The 23046-nt window shown below is 48.2% G+C and overlaps 1 protein-coding gene across 1 annotated transcript in view; it reads left to right on the forward strand.

Moving 5' to 3' along the window:
• Positions 1–1317: 1317 nt before the first annotated feature.
• The window catches only part of SH3BGR (SH3 domain binding glutamate rich protein), a 30364-nt gene continuing 8635 nt past the window's right edge, over positions 1318–23046 (forward strand). Inside the window, exons 1-3 of the mRNA XM_079762335.1 lie at positions 1318–1486; positions 11105–11290; positions 18796–18876. Coding sequence (XP_079618461.1) covers positions 1442–1486; positions 11105–11290; positions 18796–18876 — 312 coding nt within the window. The 5' untranslated portion in view covers positions 1318–1441. The remainder of the gene's footprint in view (positions 1487–11104; positions 11291–18795; positions 18877–23046) is intronic.

The raw sequence follows: 23046 nt of genomic DNA on the forward strand, positions 1-23046 counted from the left end.
AAAAAAAAGATATTTTAGATGACAAAAACTGTACATACTCAGTGTAGAAATTTTGAAAATAAAAGAAGAAAAGCAACAATGACCTATGATGTATGGTAGACTTTAAAGTAAAATTTACACAGCTAACGTCTTAAACTTGGGGCACCACTGATCTTCACCAGGGCCTACTCTGGGGAGTAGTTAACCTGGCATGTTGAGGCTCTGGTTACATCATGGAGAAGTCATCGCACGCCTTCATCCTGATGTAAATGAATCTGAGCTATATGCCAGGGACAGGGAATCCGTTCACATCCAAGGCGCCCACCCACCGTGGGGAGGAGAGCAGGCTCCCAGGCCTCTGGGGCTTTGGTGAACAGGCCTGGCCTTGCCTAAGCCTGACATCCCTCCCTGTTCTAGAAGCCAGTGCCCCCTCCTTTTGGAGGATCAGGAGACTTCAAACACCAGAGACTGGGTTATCTAAGAGGAATGGATACCCCCCAGGGGGCTTTTGCCTCCAATGCCCTTGATCTGGGCGTTGAAACCCATCAGAAGAGCTGGCGGCTAGCATCTGGGCTTTCCTGGAGTTTGAATTCCTCCCACTTTGGACATAAGTGAGTGATCTATAGACATAAGATGGATGGAGCCTGTTACAAACAGATCGTTCGCACACACCCCCCCTTCCCCCTCCTGCCCCGCATAGCGAGGACAATTTGTTTGCTTGTTGAAGCGCTGGTACTGCTCGCCCGGCCTTGTCTGGGATGTCAGGGAAACCTTACCCGGCTACGCCTGTCAGCGTCTGTGCTTTCAGAGAAACAGGTGGTAAGGGGCGAAGTGGAACCGGGCCACTCCCAAAGACACCTATTGTGTGGCCGCTCACCGGCTTTCTTTCTAATCGGCCGGACTCCTACGGGAAGGAAGCTGTTCTTCCTTAGTTTAAGGGCCTCTGTGGCTACTCTGACCCTCCCCGTGTGTTTGCCGGCAGCCCTGCACACACGGCCTTGTCCGAACCCCGAGCTGGTGTGTTCTGGGCCTTTCCAGCCCCCAAGAGCGCCTCCCTCTCCCGGTCGCCTCCGCCCCGCGCCGCACCCGCTCCGGCCCCAGGCCTCGGTGCCCCGGGCTCTGATTGGTGCGCGGCGCAGCCTCGCCTTTTAGGGACTGTCGTGGGGCCTTCTCGGCGATAAGGGAAAGGGTCCAGGGGCTGCTTTTATCAACCAATCAGATGTTTCCCGGACAGGTCCCCCAATACCCCCGGGCCAATGGCAGGGGCAGGCCAGGATGCCGGGGCTGCTCCCGGGAGAGGCCGGGCTTAGGCGGCGGCAGGCGGGGCCGGGGGCCCAGGAGCGGAGCGCCCCGCCCGGCGCGCGCCCGGCTGCGGCTGCGGCGGTGTGGCTCTCAGGATTTGTCTAGCGCCCCGCTCCGTCACAGGGGTGTGTTGGGGGGAGTCCTCTTTCCGGCTGTCAAAATGGTTATCAAAGTGTTTGTTGCCACATCTTCTGGGTCCATAGCGGTAGGTGTCGGATGGAATCGGCGGGCGTTTTTTTCCCGGGGAAGGCGCGGAGCGGCCCGCGCTGGCGCTCAGTGTCTGGGTGAGGGGTGAGCGAGCCCGCTCCGGGGGGAGCCCGCGCGCCCCGCTTTCCGCCCGTGTGCTGCAGAAGTGTGTGAAGTGTGGGAGCTGGGTGTGAGCAGAGACTGGAGGAAGGGGGCGTGCTGGGGTCTAGGATGTGTAACAAGTGCTCTGTGTCCTGCTGTGCCGCATCTATTACAGAATCAAAGGTTTTTGTGTGTGTGTTTTTGTTTTGGGGTGGAGTGTTTTTGCCGTTCATCCTGCAAGATCGATGAAAGTTGCCCAAAAGAAAAATGACACATTGTGTAACAGTATTTGGAGCTAGGAGAACCAGATTCCTAAAGTGACTCCTGGGTGTACTTACGTGTGTGTGTGTGTGTGTGTGTGTGTGTGCAGAAACCATACCCAAAGTGTACCATTAGCGCGTGTAATGCTCTTATTTGAGGAAGATGATGTCACAGTGACCAGAGCAAACACCGCTAAGGCCCCAGTTTTAAACGCTCTAGGAATCCAAGCAGACCCAAAATAGGCCCTCAGAGCCGGCCTCCCTACACTGCTTTGTCTGATCGCCTGGGGACCTCCGTCTGTCCAGCCCCCGCCTTCATTCTGGGCCAGAGAGACCTGCCTTCAGAAACAGGGGTGGTGGACGGTGACTCAGGCTTCGACACTGCCGTTTCCACCAGCATCTTAGCAGCAGTTTGGGAGGCTGTGGCGAGAAAAGGGTTTGGTTGATCCTGAGAGTTGGAGACCAGCGAGAGGGGTGTTTCCTTTTAGATCCAGGTCCTGGCCATCTCGGCCGCAGCTAGGGTTTCAGGCTCACGCAGCCAGGGCCGGTACCCCAGGCGAGCCGCTGGCGGGCGCAGTCCCACGGGCAGCTGGCGGATGCCACCACTCCTGGTTCACCGCTTCCAGAGAGGGCGAGCCGAGAACAAGAGGAAGGGTATCTGTTCTGAGCCCGACTGGTCAGCAAGTGTCTAGTGATTTCTAGAACATCTTTTAACAGAAAAAATGAGGAGAAATTCCAGATGTGAAAACTGCAAATCCTTCCGGGGCTGTGGATGACCTCAGAATCTCTTTGCTGACCTGCAGTGAGCACACGTTTTTGGGTTATTTAGGTAAAACGAATGTTGGAGGGAAATGGTCTTAGTGGGCATTGAGCATGCTGCGGATATTCACTGCTGGAAGCGTTATCACCGACCTGCCAGCCTTCTCACATCGTGTCGACCAGGCCATCCTTCCGGAGACAGTGAATACATTTGTGGGGTTTTTCGGGTTATTTGATAGCCTACATTCCTGAGGTTTGAGCTTGATTTAGTCAGCCTCGGAGGGCCTGGAGGGGTATCGTTCATTCCAGGATCTTGGAAAAGCCAGGTTAATTCCTGTTCCCCGAGCAAATGTTTTGGTGCCACTCGGAACCGTGTGACCTTGGGAAGGTGACTTCACCTTGCAAAGCCTCGATTTCCTTACCTGTAAAACGAGGACCCGCCTAGCACTCACCCGCCAGGTGGTGAGGACTTAGAAATAACTTGCCTGGTGCCTGGCGTGGTGTCGGGTGCTTAATAAGTATTATAATTGTTAGTTACTGTCATAATTATTAGCTCCAGTTAGTTAGTGCTAGAACAGTTATAACTTATCCTTCTATCTAATAAAAGAGTAATATGCAAATTGACCATCACTCCAACACACAAGATGGCTGCCCCCATGTGGTCAAAGATCCTGCCCCCATGTGGACACAAGATGGCCACCACAAGATGGCCAGCAGAGGAGGGCAGTTGGGAGGGACCAGGCCTGCAAGGGAGGGCAGATGGGGGCAATCAAGCCTGCAGGGGCGGGCAGTGAAGGGGTGACCAGGCTGGCAGAGGAGGGAAGTTGGGGGTAAACAGGCTGGCAGGGGAGCAGTTAGACATCAATCAGGCTGGCAGGGGAGTGGTTAGGGGGTGATCAGGCTGGCAGGCAGAAGTGGTTAGGGGCAATCAGGAAGGCAGGCAGGCGAGCAGTTGGGAGCCAGCAGTCCTGGATTGTGAGAGGGATGTCAGACATCCCTCGAGGGGTCCCAGATTGGAGAGCGTGCAGGCTGGGCTGAGGGACAACCCCCCACCCCATGCATGAATTTCGTGCACCGGGCCTCTAGTAGTTATTATAATTGTTAATATTAATATTATAGTAGTTGTTATAATTGCTAGTTAACACTAGTAGATCTGAGTTTATGATGATTATTTTTCAGAAGAATTGTGCTAAGCCACATAAATGGAAGAATTTCTGTCTTATCCTGAGGCATGAGACCTGATTATTTCTGTGGGGTCAGTGCTAATGATTTTTCCTGGTGGGGCGTTTCACTAGAAGCTTCTTTTAGGAGAACCGCAGGGGAGGTGCCAGGGCTTGGGCTGTGTGTGGTGCTGGCCTGCCACCCTTTACTCCTTTCGGCTTTGGCCTGTGCGCTTCCAAAACGAACTCTTGCCTGGGACCTCGTCAACAGGGCAGCAAAGCTTCTGTTACACGAATGACATAAATGAAGGATGAAAAAACAAATGATAACTTCTTTATGAGGGAATGCACATATACTCTGGGCATTACAGCTCTTGGCTTTTTGGTTGTTTTGTTAATCCTCACCTGAGGTTATTTTTTCCATTGATTTTTTGAGAAAGTGGAGGGGGAGAGAGAGAAACATCAATGTGAGAGAGAAACATTGGCTGCCTCCTGCACATGCCCTGACCCTCAACCGCGGTACGTGCCCTTGACTGGCTCGAACCTGAGCCACACCGGCCAGGGCTACAGCTGTTTTAATGTTGACATGAAAGCGAGGTTGCAGGTTTTTACGGCGAGCTTGGGGCCAGAGACCCTCGGAGCGGGAGAAGCCTGTCCTCTGTGGGACCCTCCTCTCTCCCTAAAAGCCACCGCCACCGCGGGCTGGGGGACGAAGGGAGAGAGGCCGGTCCTCACCGATTCCAGGGTGCACAGCCCTGCACCCACAGTCCTGGGACAGACCCTCCTGGCGGCTCCTGGGCTCCTCAGCCCTTTCTCCCGCCCCGAGTGAGTGTAGGAACCGTGGGAAACATGGCTCGTGAATTACATGGATCTGGGTGGAAGCCTTGGAAACTTCTTTAATTCGCTGCCGCCTCAGCTTTGTCATTTTAAAACGGCGATCAGCCCGGCTGGTGTGGCTCAGTGGTTGAACATCGACCCATGAACCAGGAAGTCAGTGTTCGATTCCCGGTCAGGGCACATGCCTGGGTTGCGGGCTCCATCCCCAGTGTGGGGCGTGCAGGAGGCAGCCGATCCATGATTCTCTCTCATCATTGATGTTTCTATCTTTCTCTCCCTCCCCCTTCCTCTCTGAAATCAATAAAAATATATTAAAAAGTAAATAAAACGGTGATCAGAGTGCTTACCTGGCTGGGGATGGAGACAGGTAACGGGGTCCGTGGGCTGCTGGGTGTGTGGCGGCACAGATGCTTTGCCACGGTCCTCCTGGGTGCTCACCAGCACCCGGGCGGGGGGCGCGCTCTGTCCCTTTGCGGGTGGGGCGGTCGGCCAGCTGCGCCCCTGCTCAGGCAGCACCCTCTGAGCCGGGATGGCGACGCCGGCACCTCCCACTCAGTGCGCTGTGCCTGCTGCCGCGGTACAGTGACCTCGGTTGGAAAGGCTCCTAACTGTACCAGACAAAACAGGCGAGTGGCCCAGAGAGCCCTCCAACACGTTAGTGTGACCGCCAGTGGCCGGGTGACTTCAGGACAGAGAGCCACACTTCTGTCTGAGTCTACGGAACAGGAAGGAGGACAGAGCTCTCGGAGCCAACGCCGGGGTCCCAAAGGTCCAAATGGCACAGGCCCCAAGGACCCCCCGATCCTCAGGAGGGGGCCCACCTTCATGGGGCCACCATTGGCCTGGCACCCTGCGGGGGAAGGGGGAGAGTGGAGGGGAGTGTGTCTGGTGAGTACTGCTGGGTGCTGTGCGTGCCCCTCCCCCGGAAGCCATGAAGGGGAGGCGCCTATGGGACTGAGGCCTTGTCCCTGGAGGTCAGCTCAGGAGGCCACATGGAGAGGAGCTTCACTTTGACGGAGGGTCCAGGGGGCCTTCTTTATTTATTTATTTATTTTTGTAAATTTCACTTTATTTTTTTTTAAATAAATCTTTATTGTTCAGATTATTATAATTGTTCCTCTTTTTTCCCCCCTATAGCTCCCCTCCACCAGGTTCCTACCCCACCCTCTGCCCTTACCCCCCCCCCCACGCAGTGTCCTCCTCCATAGGTGTAAGCTTTTTGTTCAGTCTCTTCCCGCACCCGCACTCCCCTTTTCCCACGAAAATTGTCAGTCCACTCCCTTTCTATGCCCCTGATTCTGTTATATTCACCAGTTAATACTGTTCATCAGATTTTTTATTCCCTTGGTTTTTAGATTCACTTGTTGATAGTTACCTATTTGTTGTTCATAATTTTTATCTTTATCTTTTTTTTCCTCTTCTTAAAGAATACCTTTCAGCATTTCATATAATACTGGTTTGGTGGTGATGAACTCCTTTAGCTTTTTCTTATTTGTGAAGCTCTTTATCTGGCCTTCAATTCTGAATGATAGCTTTGCTGGGTAGAGTAATCTTGGTTGTAGATTCTTGCAATTCATCACTTTGAATATTTCTTGCCATTCCCGTCTGGCCTGCATAGTTTCTGTTGAGAAATCAGCTGACAATCGTATGGGTGCTCCCTTATAGGTAACTAACTGTTTTTCTCTTGCTGCTTTTAATATTCTCTCTTTGTCTTTTGCTCTTGGAATTTTAATTATGATGTGTCTTGGTGTGGTCCTCTTTGGATTCCTTTTGTTTGGGGTTCTGTGTGCTTCCTGGACTTGTAAGTCTATTTCTTTCATCAGGTAGGGGAAGTTTTCTGTCACTATTTCTTCAATTAGGTTTTCAGTATCTTGCTCTCTCTCTTCTTCTGGGACCCCTATAATTCTTATGTTGGTACGCTTGAAGTTGTCCCAGAGGCTTCTTACACTATCTTCAACTTTTTGTATTCTTTTTGCTTTTTGCTTTTCCAGAGGAGTGTTTTTTGCTTCTTGGTATTCCAAATCTTTGACTTGATTCTTGCGATCCTCTAGTCTGTTTTTAGGTCTCTGTATAATATTTTTTATTTCAGTCAGTGTATGTTTAATTTCTAGTCGATCCCTTTTCATATCCTCGAGGTTCTCGTTTAATTTATCGGCCTTTTCTAGGAAATTCTTGAAAAACCTTATAACTGTGGTTTTAAACTCTATATCCAGTCTTTTGCTTTCCTCCATTTCCTTCAATTGTGGCCTGCCTCTTTGTCTCCGCATTTGAGCTGCTTCCCTGAGTTGATGGAGTTGCTTTGTGTGTTAGGTGTCCTAGCAGGGCCCAGTGGCTCAGCCTCCCCAGTTACCTGTGGTGGACCCTCTTGGTGCACCCCTTTGTGGGCTGTATGTGCAGTCTTGTAGTTAAGTCTTGATTGTTGTTGGTATCACTGGGGGGAGTTGATCTCCAAGCCAATTGGCTGTGAGGATCAGCAGTGTCTCCGCTGGGAGGGCTTCTGTGCTCAGCTTGGATGGGGCGGAGTCTCAGGTTGGCACAGACAAGCTTTGGTTTCCCATCAGCCCCGCCCTAAGAGGGCCTTCTTCTCCCTGTCCCGCAACAATGGCTGCGCCCCTCTGAGAGAAGGCTGCTCTCGAGTTTCGCCTGTTGCCAGACAGGCCAGTTTCTCCCCGACCGGAGCTGGATATCAGTGCAATAGGGAGGTTTTGTTTTCCTCCCGAATGAAAAAGCTAGCCACGCATTTGGTGCCCGCCCTCTCTGCGCGCCGAGAGTAAGGCAGTCGCATATTCAGCCACCCGCCCTCTCCGCGCTCACAGATCTCCGCACCTCCACAGCTCCTGAAGCTCAGCGTCCTTTTCTCTTTTATTCTAGTTGTAGAACATCCATTCAGCCAGCTTTCCAGTGGTTCTGGACGATGTCCGCTCTGTTTTCCAGTTGTAGTTTTAAAATTGTTGTGGTAGGCAACAATTAGGTGTTTACCTTATGCCGCCATCTTGGTTTCTCCTCTCACTTTATTTTTTAAAAATATATTTTTATTGATTTTTTACAGAGAGGAAGGGAGAGGGATAGAGAGTTAGAAACATCAATGAGAGAGAAACATCGATCAGCTCCCTCCTGCACACCTCCTACTGGGGATGTGCCCGCAACCAAGGTACATGCCCTTGATGGGAATCGAACCTGGGACTCTTCAGTCCGCAGGCCGAGGCTCTATCCACTGAGCCACACCGGTTAGGACCAGGGGGGCTTCTTGAACAGAGACCCATCAAGGGGAGGGCTGCAGGGGAGTCCCCACCGCTCAGGGTGGGCATCAGGGTGTGGGCGAAGGCCACCGTGCCAACCAGGTGAGCGAGCTCACATGCTCCCTACTGCCCTCTCCCCTCTTCTGGCCTCTTCCTAAGGCCTGTCTCCAGCCCTGGCAGAACTCAAGGTCAAGGGCTCCCACAGGCAGATGCTATGCTTTTGGCCCAGTTTAAGGTTCTGGTGTTTGGGAAGTGCAGAGGGGCACATTTAATTGCTCTTCTCTTTCTTTGTCGGGGGGCTGAGAAATAGCATTTAACACAGTGTTATGCACCCAACAGTCAGTTAACTCCCCAAAGATGCAATTGCTTGTCTTGCGAGAAATAACAGCAAACAGACCTTCCCTTCCGTTTTCTCCACCTCTGACTTCCTCACAGAAGAAACATGCCAGGACTTCAGGAAATGTTTCTCATCTATTAATCATGGAATAGAGTGAGATCCCTTTTTCATCCCGCCGCAAGTCCTGAGGGATGATTAACAGATGGCAATAATGTGGGGGCCTTGGCCAGGCTGATTTGACTCCTGGGAGGTGTTTGAGAAGGAAGCGAGATGGGTTTGGACAGAATAAAGGAGGTTGTCTTCTGAATATTAATAAAGGTAAACCTGCCTAAAACGAAGACACCTCTACTCTTCAAACAGCAGAGTTATCTGTGACAATACCTAAAGGAATAAGTCATTTATAAAGCGGCAGGAGTAATTGTGGCCAGGTTGGAAAGCATGTAGAGAAAACACAATTCATTAAGGTAATAATTTAGTCCAACAACCTGTCATCAGGTCTGAAGGGATTTTGTAATATTCAGAAATCCAGCCGCGGCTGTGGGCTAGGGATTTCCTGAGGAGGACAGAGGTCAGGGCTCCCCCAGCGCAGCCCCGGGGAGGGCCAGGGTGCAGGCCACGCAGGTCCTCCTCAGGAAGGTGCTGGAGCGCTTAGGCCAGAAGCTCATGGAAAGTTCCATCATTCCACAGCTTCCTGTGTGACTTTTATTTTTATCTTTTGCCCACGCTTGCCCCAAACTGAAATAGATATTGTGGCACAAATCTTACTGATTAAGTGTTGTATGCTGGTTAATAGCCACCTTTAATTTATTGATCTAGTGCTTTTATTCGCAATATCTTTGTTAGGTTGATGGTACAAATGTTAGTTAAAAAGCAAATGTGCGATTACCATTTATGTATGTGCATATGTAATTTATATATAATTTTCTTTATGTTAAAAATTTAAATTATTTAATATTAATTTTATATTTATAATTAATATAACATGTACAATCAAATCACCACCAAAACCAAATTATGCAGAGTTTGCTTTTTGGTGATGATTTGATTCCAGGGCTTAAACATTCATACGTGCCTTACTTTTCCTTTAAGAGATACTAATACTCTGGCTCTGGCTGGGTGGCTCTCGTGGTTGGAGTGAGTTTGATTTCCCATCAAGGCACATACCTTGGTTTTGGGTTCGATCCCAGGTCAGGGTGGGTGCGGGAGGCAACTGATCAATGTTTCTCTCTCACATCAATGTTTCTCTCTCTCTCTCTTTTTCTCTAACAATAAATAAAAACATACCTTGGGTGAGGGTTTAAAAAAAAGAAATAGCACTCTACTAGTACACTCACGTCCTTGATAGAACCATTCACTTTTGCAAAAATGAATGAAATAATTTTTTTGGCATACTAATCTCTATGAAAGGAATTGGGTTTGCCAAAAGAGGGTTTGACTCCAGACTTCCGGTTTGGGCAGGGCACGTGTTTTCACAGCACTTGTTTGGAATTCTCAAAGTCTACTCCGCTGGTAAACAAGTTCTATGAAAACAACCAGGGACCTCAGGCCCTACAGACCGTTTTAATGACTGGATTTCATCAATCATTAGGCAATATTCAGAGGACTAAAAAATTGTTCTTTTAAAAAATTAAGATACTGGATATTTTCATGTAAAAAATACTTATTTAAAATTTTAATCTTAGTTTTAAAAATTGAGCATATTTTGCCTCTATTTTCTTTAGCTTGTTCTATATCTAGTTTGTGTATGTGAGTTCTTTACATTTTTTCACCTTAAATAAACAGCTTATGAATCTACTTAAAAATATTTTTATTGATTTCAGAGAGGAAGGGAGAGGGGGAGAGAGAGACATCAATGATGAGAGAGAATCATTGATCGGCTACCTCCTGCATGTCCGCCACTGGGGATCGAGCCGAAACGTGGGCGTGTGCCATGACCAGGAATTGAACCATGACCTCCTGGTTTATAGGTCAGTGCTCAACCACTGAGCTACGCCACCCGGGCCGGCTTATGAGTCTGTTCAGATGAAGAGCTTGGCACAGTCTTGCGCAGAGGAGAGAGTCAATGAGTAAGTGTGATTGAGGTTGTTAAAGTCTGCGGGCCAGAGTCTGCTGTAACTCGTTTACCAGGGTTTATTCGAGAGGGCATCACACATTTCTGGGAGCGAGTGCTTTGGCTGAAGAGAGAAAAACTGTAATTGTTTCTGGAAAGGAGTTCTAAGCTTTAAGGATGGCCACCTCCATCGGAAGTCATTGGCGTGACCCAGGGGCTGAGCACGGTGCTGTGGTCTTCTCTCTCAGGTGTGGCTGTCAGAGGTGGTGTGAGCAGGAAGGGAGAAATCCGTGGGAGAACAGGATGTTTCACTGTGTTCCTCCTGTACGCCAGCAAAAGCACCCACCAGCTTTTCCCAACTTTTCCTCTGTCCTTCCCACCCACATCTCCCCGTGGGCTTTCAGTGTCCTGTACCAGGAAAGCTACTTTTGTGAATAAGAACGTGACTCGTGTTCCTGTTTTCATAACTGTGACTAAGTGCATTTTAGTGTGGGTATACTTGGTACTTGAGTTTCATAGTAAATTCACTTTTTTCTCTTTTCTTCTCTCACTCATCATGTTTCTTCATAACCAATTCTTATTTATTTTTTGGCATTAAAGCTTAACAAAGAAGATCTCACACAGAAGCTATGACCAAAGCATGTCTGTTCTTATTGGGTTGGCTATACCATGATTTAAACATTGGTGAGATTAAAATTTCAGAATTTATGTAATCACTCTATTTACCCTTTATAACGAAGAGGCGTGGTTCTATTGTTTTTGTTGTTGTTTAAATACTTTGTGAAATTATTTGTGTTGCATAGTGTAGTTGGAGAAAGGATTTAATTTATGTAAATATAAACAAAGCATTTTAAAAAACGAGTCTAATACTTACCTGTCTCTCCTTTGACCAGATTAGGAAAAAACAGCAAGAAGTAGTGGGCTTTCTGGAAGCTAATAAAATCGACTTTAAGGAATTAGATATAGCCGGAGATGAAGACAACAGGAAGTGGATGAGAGAGAATGTCCCTGGAGAGAAAAAACCTCAAAACGGGATCCCTTTGCCCCCCCAGATCTTCAACGAAGAGCAGTATTGTGGGGTGAGTGTTTGGTTTCTTGGAAAATCCTTCCGTATGTGTGTTTCTCAGAAATTGTTTAAAGCAGATTAATTTTGAGGCAGCATTTGGAATTGTTCACAACTTTCAGGTCATGACCTATTTCTACCATCCAAGGTCTGGATGGTAGAGCCATTGTGACTAAGCAGCATTTAAAATTTACAAAATGATGGAAACAACAGAAGGATGATTCAGAAGTTCTTGGGATTATTTTAGTTTCCTTATTTCATTTTGAAGAATTGAGGCCAGTTGTTCAAACAAAATGAGCCGTTAGTTGGCAAGGAGTTCTAGTTCACCTGGCAGTGGACACATATATGCACCCACAAAAACACAGGGTGGGTTTTCACTTTCATAACGAGTGATGTGCAGAAGTCAGCTCTTCCTGTGGATGCAAAATAAATTTGTGCAAGTGTATCTAAGTAGTTTGAAAACTGTACCGGACATTCTGATTACAACAGCAACTTTCTTTTCTATATTTAATGGTTCATTTTGCCATAAAATCACTTTTTCTTTGGAGTTTACAGATTCTGTTTAGTAAATCAAATTGTTGAAAAGACAAATTGAAACACTCAAAGGACTTTAGAACCTGAGAATTGGAAGTTATTTTAGGGGTCATCTAAGGTCACTGTTCTTTTTATAAAAATCCTCACCCGAGGACATGCTTTATTGATTTTAGAGAGAGGGAAAATGAGAGAGAGAGAGAGAGAGAGAGAGAGAGAGAGAGAGAGAGGAAACGAGAGGGGGGGGGGAGGGGAGATATCAAATGGTACAACCTACATATGTGCCCTGACCAGGAATCAAACCTGCCACCCTTCAGTGTACAGGACAACACTCAAGCAACTGAGCCACACGGGTCAGGGCCTGCTGGTCACCTTTCAGATGCAGTGATCAGGGCTCTGGAAATCAGAGGAATTGATCAGTGTTGTGCTGCTTCTCAAGGCTGGAACGGGGTGTAGGAATCTTAGCTCACCCTTTCTCTTCCTCCTGCACAGAACTGCTGGTGCTTCAGGCTAGCTTCTCTATTATTTTATTTCTTATCTAAAGCAGGTGTGGCCAGACTATAGCTGGAGGGCCAAGTCCTGCAGCTAACTGTTTCAGTCAGGTGTTTCTGGAACACGTCCACACCGATTCGTTCACCTGTTGCCCATGGCAGATTGCTCACCGAGGCAGGGTTGAGTAATTGTACCAGAGACCACAGGACCCACAAAGCCCAAAATATTCACTCTCTGCCCGTGTACAGAAAAGCATGCCGAACTCTGCTTTCAAGTGTGAATTGTTTAGTTTGGGGGTTGACATTAGATTCTTAGGCCTGTGGTAACAAAGTACCACCAATTTGGGGGCTTAGAACCACAGAAATGGATTGTGTTACAGTTCCGGAGGCCAGAGCTTCCAGATCAAGGTGTAGGCAGGGCCGGTCCCTTCTGGAGGCTCCAAGGGAGAATCAGCCGCGGTGTCTCCCAGCTCCTGGTGGCCGCCCGCATCCCTGGCCTGCCTGGGCTTGTGGGTGCATCACTCCCGTCCCTGCCGTTGTCTTCACAGCGCATTCTCCTGAGTGATGCACCCACAAGCCCAGGTGTCTTGATGCACCCACAAGCCCAGGTGTCTTCGCGTGGCTGTGTTATAAAGACAACACCCTAAGCCGGTGTGGCTGCATCGTAACCAATTCCATCTGTAACTGTCGCATTTCCAACTGCGTCACTTTCTGAAGTTCTGGGTGCACTTGGATGTGTGGGGCCACTTTTCACCCCCCTTCAGGGCTGCATTTACTTGGCTGTGTGAGCTTTCTTCAGCGGCTTCGCCCAAAGTTTTGTGGCCGTGGCGGTATTTTCAGTCTTTTTAAAAAATATATATTTTTATTGATTTCAGAGAGGAAGGAAGAGGGAGAGAGAGATAGAAACATCAATGATGAGAGAGAATCATTGATTGGCTGCCTCCTGCACGCCCCCCACTGGGGATGGAGCCCGCAACCCGGGCATGTGCCCTTGGTCAGAATGGAACCCTGGACCCTTCAGTCTGCAGGCTGACGCTCTATCCACTGAGCCAAACCGGCTAGGGCGTATTTTCAGTCTTAATGTGGCAAGCACTTATTTTATGAAACCTACCGTATTTTTCTGGCATATAAGACGACTTTTTAACCCAGGAAAATCTTATACGCCCAGTCGTCTTATACGCCGGAAAATATGGTACATGGTCCAGTCCGACTCTCTGTGGATTTGGAGTGGGGCGTCCCAGAGCACAGAGGGGATTTCCTCTGAGAGGAAGACTCTCCCCCTCCTCCCCCTCCTCCCACTCCTGTCCTCCCCACGCCCTCCCACCTCCCCACATCCTTCCCCTAGACCCACATTCCTAAGACTTGTGGCTCTTTGTGGATGAGGAAAGTAGCTCTTTTGCTATCATACTAGTAGATGTTACAAATAGTTTTTCACCTTTCTTATTTGTCTTTTGAGTTTTTAAAGTGATGTTTTTTGGAATGCAGAACTTAATTTTTTTAAAAAAAATATCTTTATTGATTTCAGAGAGGAAGGGAGAGGGAGAGATAGAAACATCAATGATGAGAGAGAATCATTGATTGACTGCCTCCTGCATGCCCCCTATTGGGAGTGAAGCCTGCAACCCAGGCATGTGCCCTTGACTGGAATTGAACCTGGGACTCTTCAGACTGCAGGCCGATGCTCTATCCACTGAGCCGAACCAGCTAGGCCTAATTATTATTATTTTTTTTGTATAGACAAATTTATTAATCTTTTTTTTCTTTATGGTTCCTGCAGTCTTGTTTAAAAAGGCCTTCTGTACACTAGAATGATTAAAAGCATCACCTCATGTTTTCTTTTAGTGCTTTTCCAGTGAAAGAAGGGTTTTAAATCTCTTCTTATTTTAACCATGCTTTTAAGTTAAGACTAGTGACAGTCAAGACAATATTGAGCTGTGTACTTCCAACCTATGTTAACTCGGAGAGTAAAAGTTCTGAGGATTTTCTGCTATAAAAGTGAAACCTTAAAGGCCTGTCTTATCCTGTTTTGTTGTGATCTAGCACTTATAATTTTTTTTTAGTTGTGGAGGAGAAAGAAAGGGTGTTCCAAATAAGAAAAAAAAACCTTATATTTAAAAAATGTATTCTCCTGTTACAAATATGAGTCTAATGAGATGAGCATTCAAATTATTCTATGTTTAAAAATAATTTTTTTCAGCACGTTCTGCCTTCACAGAGGTATTAGCAGCTCATCTTATTAGTATTTTTGCTAAATCTGTTTTCCTGCAGCCTGTGGGCAGCCAATCAATGATTCTCTCTCATCATTGATGTTTCTCTCTCTCTCTCCCTCCCTCTTCCTTCCTCTCTGAAATCAATACAGGTACATTAATGAGGCAGAGGGCTTTGTTTCCAGAGTAGGTAAAAATGATATTGTGTATTGTAGGTTTAGATTTTCAGAAGAAAACTCAAAGGACCTGAAGGACATGTCCATTTTAAAATGGCATAAATCTGGGTGGTTAGTCACTGTATCTTTCTGCTCGCTTGAAATGTGCACTGTAAGAAAAATTCCATTATTTCACTTGAAGCACTGGTCTCTGAGGGGTCTCCAGTGGCCCCTGATGGGCCAGACCTGGTGCGGCCGCAGGTGGAGGAAGCTCAGAGTCAAGCAGTGGTTTCTCTGTGCCGGGCCGCGGGAGGGCTGCCTGGCAGGGCAGTGCCGGGGCCCGAAGTGCCCGCGGTCTGAGCTGCTGCTCCGGGCGGCCCAGATGGAGATGTTATCCCGCGGGCTTGGCAGACAGCTGTCAGCAGGGAAAGGAGACACCCGCTGGGAGCCCGGCTCAGAGGAGGCCAGGGGAAGCAGCAGACGTGAATGTCGCTGCCAAATGGGAGCCCGTGCGTCTCAGCCCCGGTGAGGGCAGGGGTGCCTGTCTGGGTCCGAGCACAACCAGGGGGACCGTGGCCATTCAGCAGAGAGGCAGTGTCCTCAGGGCTGCAGGGAGGGCAGGACGAAGCCCAGTTAGGTGCGGGGAGGACTTTTCAACACATGGATGCCATTACATTTTATGTAATTAAAAATTTATTATGAGCCCGGCTGGTGTGGCTTAGTGATTGAGCGTTGACCTATGAACCCAGAGGTCATGGTTCGATTCCCGGTCAGGGCATATGCCTGGGTTGCAGGCTCGATCCCCAGTGTGGGGTGTGCAGGAGGCAGCTAATCAATGATTCTCTCTCATCATTGATGTTTCTGTCTCTCTCTCCCTCTCCCTTCTTCTTTGAAATCAATAAAAAATATATATTTTAAAAAATTATTATGAAATATGTCATATGATAATAACATGTGTAAAGACCAGTAATAAGATGAGCAACGTTGTGCGCACCACCCAGTGTTAGAGGTACAATGTGCACAGACATGTAGACGTCCCCATGTGCTTCTCTGTTACGGACACCTCCCTCTGCACCGGAGGGAGGGTGTAGTGAACTTCGTGTTTATCATTCCCTTTCTTTATCTGCAGGGTATATGTGCCTAAAGAATACATTGTTTTGTTTTGCCTATTTTTAAAAAAATATATTTTTATTGATTTTTTACAGAGAGGAAGGGAGAGGGATAGTTAGAAACATCGATAAGAGAGAAACATCAGTCAGCTGCCTCCTGCACACCCCCCACTGGGGATATACCCGCAACCAAGGTACATGCCCTTGACCGGAATCGAACCTGGGACCCTTGAGTCCGCAGGCCAACGTTCTATCCACTGAGCCAAACCAGTTAGGGCTGTTTTGCCTATTTTTTATTTTATTTTGTTTTTGTTAATCCTCACCTGAGGATATTTTTCCATTGATTTTTAAGGAGGGTGAAAGAGAGAGGGCAAGACAGAGAGAAACATCGATGTGAGAGAAACACATAGATTGGCTGCTTCCTGCACGAACCCGGACTAGGGCCCTGGCTGGGAAGGAGCCTGCAACTAAGGCATGTGCCTTTCACTGGAATTGGACCCAGGACCCTCCGCAGGCTGATGCTCTATCCACTGAGCCAAACGGGCCAGGGCGGTTTTGCCGATTTTTGAGCTTTATATAAATGGACTCATATTGCGTGTATTCTTCTTTGACTTGCTTCTTTTTTGTTGTTGTTGTTAATCCTCAGCTGAGGATATTTTCCCATCGATTTTTAGAGAGAGTGGAAGGAGGGGGAGAGACACAGAGAGAAAAACATTGATGTAAGAGAGACACATCGATTGGTTGCTGCACACGCCCTGACCAGGGCCAGGATCAAGCCTGCAACTGAGGTTCGTGCCCTTGACCGGAATTGAACCCAGAACCCTTCAGTCCGCAGGCTGACACTCTGTCCACTGAGCCAAACTGGCCAAGACTTGACTTGCTTCTTTCACCAACATATTTTAAAGATACACCCACGTTGATTGGTGTTGTTCATAGTTTATTCATTTTCACTGCTTCAGAATGGACATCAGAGTTTGTCTAAGTCCATTGGGACTGTTGTAACAAAATACCTCAGGCTGGGTAGCTTATCAGCTACACAGGTATTTCTCACAGTCTGGAGGCTGGGAAGTCCAAGGTCGAGGTCCCAGCACGATTAAGTTCTGGTGAGGACCCACTTCTGTGTTCACTCCCAAAGGCCCCGCCTAATACTGTCATCTTTGGGGTTCAGACATTCAGACCCAAGTAGTGTGATTTCCAGTGTGGGCTGTCACAGACAGTGCTGCTCAATGGGTGCTCTCCACAGCTCTCTGGTGACGGCAAGTTTCCCTTGGTTCTGTAACGAGGGGTGGAAAAGCTAGATCACAGCTATAAGCATGTTTAGCTTGAATGAATAACACAAAGTGTTCTTTTATTATTTACTAGAGGCCTGGTGCATGAAATTTGTGCACGGGGGGGGGGGGGGGGGGCGGTGTCCCTCAGCCCAGCCTGCACCCTCTCCAATCTGGGACATCCCTCTCACAATCCAGGACTGCTGGCTCTCAACTGCCCTCCCCTGCAGGCCTGGTCCTCCCCAACTGCCCTCCCCTGCTGGCCTGGTCTCCCGCAACTGCCCTCCCCTGCAGGCCTGGTACCCCCCACTGCCCTCCCCTGCTGGCTTGGTCTCCCCCAACTGCCCTCCTCTGCTGGCCCAGTCACCCCTAACTGCTCTCCCCTGCAGGCCTGGTCCCCCCCAACTGCCCTCCCCTGCAGGCCTGGTTCTCCCCCAACTGCCCTCCTCTGCAGGCCTGGTCCCCCCCAACTGCTCTCCCCTGCAGGCCTGGTCCCCCCCCCAACTGCCCTCCCCTGCAGTCCTGGTCTCCCCAATTGCCCTCCCCTGCAGTCCGGGTCTCCTCCAACTGCCCTCCCTTGCTGGCCTGGTCTCCCCCAACTGCCCTCCTCTGCCGGCCTGGTCACCCCCAACTGCCCTCCTCTGCAGGCCTGGTCCCCCCTAACTGCTCTCCCCTGCAGGCCTGGTCCCCCCCAACTGCCATCCCCTACACTCCTGGTCTCCCCAACTGTCCTCCCCTGCAGTCCGGGTCTCCTCCAACTGCCCTCCCTTGCTGGCCTGGTCTTCCCCAACTGCCCTCCTCTGCCGGCCTGGTCACCCCCAACTGCCCTCCTCTGCTGGCCTGGTCACCCCTAACTTCCCACAACTGCCCTCCTCTGCAGGCCATCTTGTGGTGGCCATCTTATGTCCACATGGGGGCAGCCATCTTTGACCACATGGGGGTGGCCATCTTGTGTCTTGGTGTGATGGTCAATTTGCATATTACTCTTTTATTAGATAGGATTTGTTTATTTATATTGATTTCAGAGAGGAAGGGAGAAGGAGAGAGAGGAACATCAGTGATGAGAGAGAATCATCGATTGGCTGCCTCTTGCACACCCCCCACTGGGGTTCGAGCCCACAACCTGGGCATGTACTCTGACCAGGAATCGAACCATGACCTTCGGGTTCATAGGTCGACACTCAACCACTGAGCCACGCCAGCTAGGTGACTACCTGGTTTTAGATCACAGTTGTCCCCATTTTGCCAAAACAACCTCTGCGCTAAGCCCTCCATAATCCTGTGGCTCCTGGTATCAGAAAGCGTGAGAGGAATCTGGGTCCTTAGAAGCTACTCTAATAACAGCAGAGAAATCCTGTGCTGTTTCAGTCTCTGCTGGTCAGGTCTCATCCATGGGGCCAAGTTGTGAGGAAATCAGCCAACGATGTGAAACTCCTGGAGAAGCCTTTTACTGTGTATAGCTGAGTCTTAGCAGTTCCTGAGCATGAACAGTGCGTGTGTGTGTGTGTGTGTGTGTGTGTGTGTGTGTGTGTGTGTGAATTCTCACTACACTGTAACAGGCACAAAGTGTGTAAAAACAAATGTCAAGTTCACAGTTAGAGTTCTTAACGTTGGGATTAGTCATCTTTGGCCAAGCAAACTGGCATAACATTTTGTGTTGGCTCCTAAATTAATGGCAAATAAAAAAAGAGATCAACTTAGGTAAAAATCCTGGCTCTCAGGTGTGCAATGTCTTAAACATTCTTTTTCTTTGCTTCAAGGATTTTGACTCTTTCTTTTCTGCAAAAGAAGAGAATATTATCTATTCATTCCTTGGGTTGGCTCCCCCTCCAGGCTCAAAGGTAAGCTTGGACACCCTATGGGGTCCCAGTACAGGTCCTAATAAATGAAGCTAGAGATCAGCACCTAAGACTGTTTAATAAATGAGGATATTTAAATCAACATGATTTTAATACACTCCTTATTCTGATGAAGTCTTATGTATAAGATAATGCAAGCTTTTTACTAACCCATGTTCCAAAACTGTGCTTTTCTTGTTTTTGCTTCATTATATTTTATTATACAATACAAATAAATAATAAATGTAATTTTACAATACTTAAAAAGAAATATCATTGCATTCAATAGTCTTAACCCTTTGCACTCGCTTGCTTTTTTCTCGATTCCTTTATTCTAATGCTAACCGTGTCGAGTCATACTCGACATCCGAGTGCAAAAGGTTAAGTGTGGTAATTAAATATGCAAAAATATGAGTTCCCAGGTTGTGTTTATGAAATTTTTGTTATGAATTGACTTTTTATATAGCTTATATTAGTTAATTCTATAATGATACAGCCACTATTTTAATTCTTTTTTATTTAAAATAAAGTAAACTCTGCTCTTTTAGTCTGATAAAGAGGGAAAAAGTAAGATCTGGATTCAAGATCAAGATAAATTTTATGAGTTTTCTCCCCCCTGGTGCTGTTTCATCTTTGATGAGGTATAATCATGTCTATTAAATAAAGAATTATGCTAATAAAGTTAATATCATGAATTTCTCTATGATGTTCACCGGCTTCACCCTATGCAATGGCCACTGCATTCCTTGCCTCCAACCAAGATCTCATACAGGCCTCTCCGTAGATACAAGACCTTTCTTTCTTAATTCATTTGTTTGTTTGTACCCGCCTTCATTTCTAAAGAGATTTGTGATGACTGAGCCCAAATCTATTCTCACAGAGGAGAAACCACTCAAAATCCGACCTTGTAGAGATGGGCTTGCCTCAGAGGCATGGCTTTCACATGTCAGCAGGCTCAGGTAATGGCACTGAGGTGCTCAGCGCTAGGCTAACGCACGCAGGCCTGGCACTAACGCCTTCTCAGGTGGTAACATGCAGATTCCATGGTTGTTTTTGAAGATTTGCTTGCCCAGAATTTTTTAGTATACAGAACCCTGCAGAGATTGTCGCCACAAAATAGCATTCTTTCTTCTGGAGTGTTTATTTCTTTCTTTTTTAAAATATATTTTTATTGATTTTTTACAGAGAGGAAGGGAGAGGGATAGAGAGTCAGAAACATCGATGAGAGAGAAACATCGATCAGCTGCCTCCTGCACACCCCCCACTGGGGATGTGCTCGCAACCAAGGTACATGCCCTTGACCGGAATCGAACCCGGGACCCTTCAGTCCGCAGGCCAATGCTCTATCCACTGAGCCACACCGGTTAGGGCCCGAGTGTTTCTTTAGGGCACATTCCCAGGGGTGCTTTCAGCGAGGCAGGCCAAAGTGCCTGGGCATATTATGGGCTTGAAATGTGACTCCGGATTGCCCTCTGCTAGGGCATAACGTGTATCCCGCCGCGCCACGCTGCACCCGCTTCACTGAGCCAACCGGGAGCATACTCAGTCGCCTTGATTTCAGGGCCATCAGATTGTATTGTAAAAATTTGTTTCTGATTTTATTGTGCTATGGAGAGGGAATGTGGTGTGATGATTTTCTACCACCTTTGTAACACAATGTGTAGTTTTATTTCCCTACTAGAGGCCCAGTGCATGATTGAATCATGCACGTGTAGGGTCCCCTACACGCTTTCGCTTTTCGCGGTGGAGCTGGGTGCCTGTCCGCTGGTGCACCAGGCCTTTCAGAAGCCTCCGGCTTGGCGGAGGCTTCTGAAAGGCCTGGTGCCGGAGCAGACAGGCACCCAGCTCCCCCACTTTTGATGGTCCGCGGCTGCTGAGGGGGGCTACCCTGCTGTTGAGAGGCGCAGGGGGCGGGACTCCCGCCCCCTGTGCCTCTCAACGGCCACATCCGTGGCCGCTGAGGGGGCCTGCCGCGGACACCCAGCTGCGCCTCTCAACGGCCGCTGAGGGGGCTGCCGCGGACACCTGGCTACCCTGCCGTTGAGAGGCGCAGCTGAGTGTCTGCGGCAGGCCCCCTCAGCGGCCACGGATCTGGCCGTTGAGAGGCACAGGGGGCGGGAGTCCCGCCCCCTGCGCCTCTCAACAGCAGGGTAGCCCCCCTCAGTGGCAGCGGATCCATGCCTCTCAATGGCCGGATAGGCCACCCCGAGTCCCACCCCCCAGCCTCCCGCCGCCCAATCGTGGGCATAGCGGAGTGATGGTAATTTACATGTTACTCTATTATTAGATAGGATGAAAAGACTCTTTTGAATATTATAAATTAGTTTTCTTATCAAGCTAATGTTTGTATATTGGGAAGGTCGAATAGTGCTACCAGAATTATTGCAAAAGCCGGCAGGCCCTGCCCCCAACCCTGCGGGTTTAACGTTTTCTCCAGCGGGTGCTCAGGTGCGGGATTCTGGGTGGACGTCATTTGGCCTCGGAATTGAGAAGGCGCCGGCTGCTCCGGGTTCTCTAGTCCCAGAGTTGCCGCTCGGAGGCCTGATGCCGGTCTGTCTCTTGACCATTTATTTGCGCCTGCTTTTGTTCTCGTTTCTGGGAGGTCTTAGGGTCCTCCTTTTCATTTTGAAGGTGTCTAATGAGGTGTTTGGAATAGGCCTTTTCTTCATTATTTGTGCTGGGCCCTTGCCCGGCCCTCTTCTGTAGAGAATAGACCTGCTCATTTGGAGGGGGAGGCAGACATTACAGAGAAATCATGAGGTCACGTTGTTTCTCTCTCCATCCTTGTTTCCCTCCCTCCTTGGGAGCCACCAATACCATGAATTAAAAAAACACACACACCTATTTATAAAACTATATGTTTAACTCCACCAGCAATACTTATGTTCTTCTGTATTTTTAATGCCAAATCGGTATCATATTTTTTGGAATGTTCTGCAACTTGCTTCTTAAAAACAACAACATTGTTTTGAGATGTATCTGTACTAAAATATGTAAATGTATTTCAGCTTCTGCTTCGTTCCATCTTATCCCATTTAAAAATATTCCCTCTCTTCCACTTGGTGAAAGAGAATTTCATGCAATGTGACAGTACCTAATCACAAACCAGGGCGGGTACTGTCACATTGCATGACATTCTCTTTCACCAAGTGGAAGAGAGGGAAGGCCATGGATGAGAAAACCGGCCTAGAGAGGCCCCGGAGGCCAGCCAGTCCCGGTTCTTCTCCTCCCCGAGGAGGAGTGTGAGGCCCAAGGAGCTGAGGTGATCTGCACCAGGCTCGTCCAGCAATTAGCAGCACAGCCCCGCCCAGAGCCTTCGGTGGTGTCAGTGTTTATAGGTGTTTATGTGTGCACACGGGAAAGTCCTTCAAGTTTCCTTTGGGAAGACAGACACCTGATGATTTATGGAGGTGATATTATAGCATCTCCGTAAATCACCAATTGTCAGAGTGTCTTTTTGTAGTAAACAACATTGTGGAGAAGTCAGCAAGGAAGTTAATCTTGTGCTAAGGCTAAATATAGACATTTGACAGTTAGGTAGACATGTATGCTCATATCAGCAGCGTTACTGCTTTAGACAACTTTTCTTGCCTTGGGCAGGTTATACGAGACCAAGTAGCAGGCCAGTTTTCCCAAGGGGCTTTGTCAGTGCACTTCGTTGCCATAAAGTCCACCTTCGCTCTTTGCAAGCATCTGGTCACATCCGATGAAATGAGCACCACTCTTCATCCCACACTCCAGTCCAGGCCTTGGTTGCATAACCAGTTTCCAATTATGCCCTGGTAATAAGGAACACAGATTCGTACTGAGCCAGGCATGTAACTGTATTGCCATAAATAGTGAAAGGACTCAATAAGAATATTAAATTCTGGAGGGGTCAGGCGGAGAGAGTATCATGTACAAACATTTCATTTCAACTTATAAAAGCAGAATCTCTTGCATTGTTATGATTTATAAGAAGCTTAAGAGGAAGAACAGGGCTTCCTTATATATGCAGAATATAGAACATGAAGGTGTTCTATATTTTGTTCCAAACAAAAACAACCATCATCCCTCATCAGTTCATTCGGTCCTGTGTGATTGATTCTTGTTCCACTGGATCTGGGGATAGTAGTCTATGAACCTGCCTGCCCCTTGACTACAGTTGTGGAAACCCCAACAGCCCACTGGTAT

Source organism: Cnephaeus nilssonii, assembly GCF_951640355.1.
Source record: "Cnephaeus nilssonii genome assembly, chromosome: 3".
NCBI classification, from domain to species: Eukaryota; Metazoa; Chordata; class Mammalia; order Chiroptera; family Vespertilionidae; genus Cnephaeus; species Cnephaeus nilssonii.